The sequence below is a fragment of the Sinocyclocheilus anshuiensis genome, unplaced genomic scaffold (assembly GCF_001515605.1).
Source record: "Sinocyclocheilus anshuiensis isolate Anshui unplaced genomic scaffold, SAMN03320099.WGS_v1.1 scaffold1373, whole genome shotgun sequence".
In the NCBI taxonomy this organism is placed as follows: domain Eukaryota; kingdom Metazoa; phylum Chordata; class Actinopteri; order Cypriniformes; family Cyprinidae; genus Sinocyclocheilus; species Sinocyclocheilus anshuiensis.
In genome coordinates this window covers 325,654-330,060 of record NW_015548285.1, presented here as the reverse complement: position 1 = coordinate 330,060, position 4,407 = coordinate 325,654, and the positions used below count along the sequence as shown (strand labels likewise).

General features: G+C 35.5%; 1 protein-coding gene across 1 annotated transcript; it reads right to left on the bottom strand.

Annotated features, from left to right (window-relative positions):
- Positions 1-1,990: 1,990 nt before the first annotated feature.
- On the bottom strand, positions 1,991-3,441 carry pigrl4.2 (polymeric immunoglobulin receptor-like 4.2). Its single transcript, XM_016443433.1, has 3 exons — positions 3,375-3,441; positions 2,218-2,538; positions 1,991-2,112 (listed from the first exon to the last, which is right to left on the bottom strand). Exons 1-3 carry the CDS (start codon positions 3,418-3,420, stop codon positions 1,991-1,993), a joined length of 489 nt encoding a protein of 162 aa, XP_016298919.1. The 5' UTR covers positions 3,421-3,441.
- Between the last annotated feature and the right edge of the window lie 966 nt (positions 3,442-4,407).

Sequence of the window (4,407 nt, the reverse complement as noted above, 5' to 3'; positions counted from 1 at the left end):
TAAAATATTCCTTTATGTATAGATTGAAGTACTTTTTTTTTACAACAAAACCTTACACAAACAATAAAAATGCTAAAACATATAACAGCTCAATAAAAAAAAAAAAATAAAGTTCTTTATGCAAAGACAAATATTGAGTAATCCAATTTCAAGTCAGCATATTTTTTTCGGGTTTCTCTGAAGTGGTGTAACTAATTGCAAGCTGACCTGAACTCATGTGTCGGTCTCTGATGTGGTAAAGATGTTTCAGTTTTGCTTCTCACATCGACTAAGAATAAAAGTAGAAAAGCAGAAGAAAATGTATCTCTACAAACATGCACACTATTAAATAGGTGAAAATTTTACAGATGTGGCAAGAATCTTAAGAGTAAAATAATAATCTGACAACCATGACCCTGCATGCATGCAACATTTAATTTCCTCTTTTTCTTTCTCACATGAAATCTTTTGCGGCTTTACAAGAAACTGTGCATGATGTAAAACAGAAAATGCCATTACTTAACATTGTAATATTCATAATGTGAATGGCCAGAGATAATCTGTTATTAGTGAAGTTTCGGAGTGCTGTAGATCACTTCTTCTCGTTCAAGAGGACGGCTCTGAGAAGGATTAAATAAAACACAAGACAGAGTGAGATTCATTTCAATAAGTCAGTGATTTAAAGCATTGAGGCCACTACATTATGCATTTCCACTGATAATTTCATGAGATCAAAAAGATTATTCATATTCTTGCAAAAGGAAATAGGCTATCTTTTATGTGCATTATTAGCAATGTAATAGTACTTACAATGGAGACCTGGTTTTGAACATGGTCTTCTGCTTTCTTGAAGACCACAGTGTCGTATGCAACAGTCATTGGACCTTCTGCCTGTGAAAGGAGAGAGAAAAAACAACTTTAAAAGATTATTTAGATGGAATGAGTGTTATGCAGTGCACATGCCTGTTAACACCAAGAATGATAACTATATTAACGTCCACACCAACGGACAATAACGTTCTGCAGTTAAGGATTGCCAGGTCTGGGGGGGGGGATTCACCCAATTGATAATCAAAACTAGGCCAAAACTAGCCTAATCGTATTTTTTTCCTAGGTTTTCCCCTCCGACGAATTTGTTCTTGAGAGATAGCTTTAACCCGTGGCAACAGTCTAAAAGTAGCCCAATTCCACACTAAAACTGCGGACTTGGCACTCTTTAAAGTCTAGTGGATTCTGATTGGTTGTTAATGTTTTTATCTTTCTGGAAGTGATTCCACTGTGTTGTTATCTTTGTAATTGTGGTGTGAACGTCTGTATTCTCATTGAATTAGAACGTGATCTTCCGTGGTGAGAACAGGTCTTTAGTCTGACGTGGACATTTTAAGGCCTATAAACACATACCACAGAATAGACGTCAGGTCTTCGTTTGGACAAAGCCCCATCTTAAAATAGGAAGAATCGTATTACAAAACCACAAGAAACCTAAAGTTCCAAAATAATATATAAATGAGAAAAAATAAGTGATATTCATGGGGAGTTTTCACCAAGGTAATGTAATGCGACAGTGCAATAACTCCTGTGAAATTGGATTTGAGGCATTAGCAGTGGAATAGTGCTTTGAATTGAATATATAAGTGTTAGAACTGACTGTGTTTTTTAATAAGCCTCCAGATTACTAAAACCAGCATCAGTAACAGAAGCAGCGGCACAGCAGTATAGAGGAGGAGAAAAATCCAGTGCATCTGGTCAGTAGAGCCGCCAGGAGAGCAGTTGCTGTCCTCCGGATCATTGCTTGCTGTTTGGTTTCTGCATATGGAGCTGTTATTACAAAATTGAATAATTTGATGGGTTTAAAATGTGAATATGAACCTAATTAAGAAAAGTTGCTTTTTAATCAGTAGGTGTCAAAATATTTTTACCTCTTAACTAAATATGAGATTATGTGTACCCCTGGTTATCTGACTTGATAAATTCAAGATGTACTTACGGAAATAGACCAGCATCATCACTTTCAGCTGATTCTGCACCACTGTTTGAGTTTATTCTGATATCTAGAACTGTAGAGACACTTAACACTGATATCACCACCTTCATGTCCAGATACACTGCTGTTCACCACAGACACATCAGGAGCTGAACACACACAGCAAAAACTTTGAGTTAAATATTCTATATTAAACAGAACAATATAGTGAAATTGTGAAAAATAATGTTAATGCACCACAATAACTTATTTACCTGATTTAACGGTTACATACAAATATTTTTTGTCATCTGGGTTTGCTCGAGAGCCAATCTCCACAGCACACCAGTAAAATCCAGAGTCTGAGGATGTCAATTTGTTGAGTTTCACAGTAAAAATATCGAGGGCCGGATAATCGGTTATTGTCCGTTTCCCTGTAGCATTTGCACGGGCTGTAATTTGGCAAGAATGCCAAAAATACCCTTCACACCAGTATTTTGAGTTTGGTTTATACTGACTGTTATACAGACAGGGGATTGTAATGCTTCCACTTTCTCTCAGAGTTACATGATCTAATGTCTTCATGCTCAAAGTTCCTGTAGGTAACACAAACACACGTTTGTTTCTGTGAATTGTGGGGACTTTCCATAGACTTCTTTTACTTTTATACTGACCAAACAATATTTTATCCCCTAACCCTAGAACTACCCCTTACAGAAAACCTGTTTGCATTGTTACACTTTCAGAAAAACATCATTTACTATTTTAAAGAATTTTTTTCCCTCGTGGGGACTGCAGGCCGGTCCCCACAATGGTCAAAAATTTCAGGTTTTACTATGCTTGTGGGGACATCTGGCCCCCACAATGTAGCATAAACAAGTACACACACAAATCCACATCACCTAAATTTTCTTTTTGGGTTCCAAAAAAATTTCTCAAACTAATGCTGTAAACTTTTATTTAGTATATCATTTGTGACATGTAAACGTGAATGAATCTGATATTAAGACAGACTGAAACACTAAAATAAAGGTTTATGTATCAAATATTTTCTGATATTTTTTTTTTATTATATTGCTGTTAAATTGATAATAACAACAATAATTGCAGGGAAATGCACAGGACTCATTTTTCCCATATGACAAGAATCAATGTTGCAAACTTGTGGTTACTGAAACATTTATAAAAGTTGTTGAAAGGTTTCTTATGCATGTGAAATTGAAGCAGATTTTCTTTGCAATGAAGTTTTACACAGCCTGATATAAACTGAACCGCACTCTAAATTGGAATATATTTAACACAGTTCTATTTAATGACCCTGTTGTGTCCTTAGGAAGTAAATCCAACAAAATATACAACGTAACACAGGGTAGTTTATAAAAACAAAGGTAAAACCATTTTTTGAGGGTAGAAAGTATTTTCTGTGTCTTACCTGCAGTGTAAAGTAAAACACCAACGAGAATCAGAGGACGAGCCATGTGATGGTCAGAGTGAGTAAAAGGCAGACACTGAAATGAACATTTCACGTCCTTCCCGAGAGAAATAAGCAGTTCCTGTTACTGCAGTCACTGATGTAATAAAAACTGAAGTCAGCAGAGACCTCACAGACAAATATGGTGCACACACACACATATTGCTAGATCACATCCTTATTGCAGTAATGGTTTGACACAAGAGTATTTGTCTAAATATACACAAAAATATACAAGGTATCATAAACGTACAAAACAATGGCATTACTAATTAACTTAGTGACCATTCATAATAAAAAGGGACAGTTATTGTCATATTATAGGCCATGTTTATGTGCTTCATGCATCAAATCTGAACTAGACAGAATATACACACGTTGAGCGGCAAAAAAATAAAATAAAATCATTCAGTGTGTCCAAATATGAGGATTAATTTTATTTATCAGAGCATTGTATTAACAGGACATGTCCTATAAAAACATGTCCAAGGTTCAAATCCAAAGCAATTCAACAAGCAAAATAAATAATGACAAATGCAAATAGGAGTCATTTGCATAAGAGACTACATACACAAAAGACTGTTCCTTTTAACTATTCGGGTTCATATAGGGGGCATGTGTTCGTTCAGGCATTAAACAGACTCTTAAAGTGTAGTTTTTCATGTTGAAGGACAAACTGAAATTTGGGACCCATCAAAATCAAAGTTTCCAGGCTTAAGAAAAGCCAAAAGACCTAACTCAAAGAGATTGGCTCTTTGACTCTCAAAACAGAATGAAAAGAAATAAAAACCCAAAAGAACAAAGGGAAGCATTTCCTACAACTTTGCCTTTCCATGCTTCTGTTTTTCAGAAACACACAATACAACTCTCTCAATAAAGCCACACTCATTCCCTCAAAAGCACCACACACAGCACAAGCCAACAAAAACAAGCCAAAAAAAAAAAGAAATCAGAGGTTTTTTATAGCTTCTAATTAACCTGAAACACCTGCCTC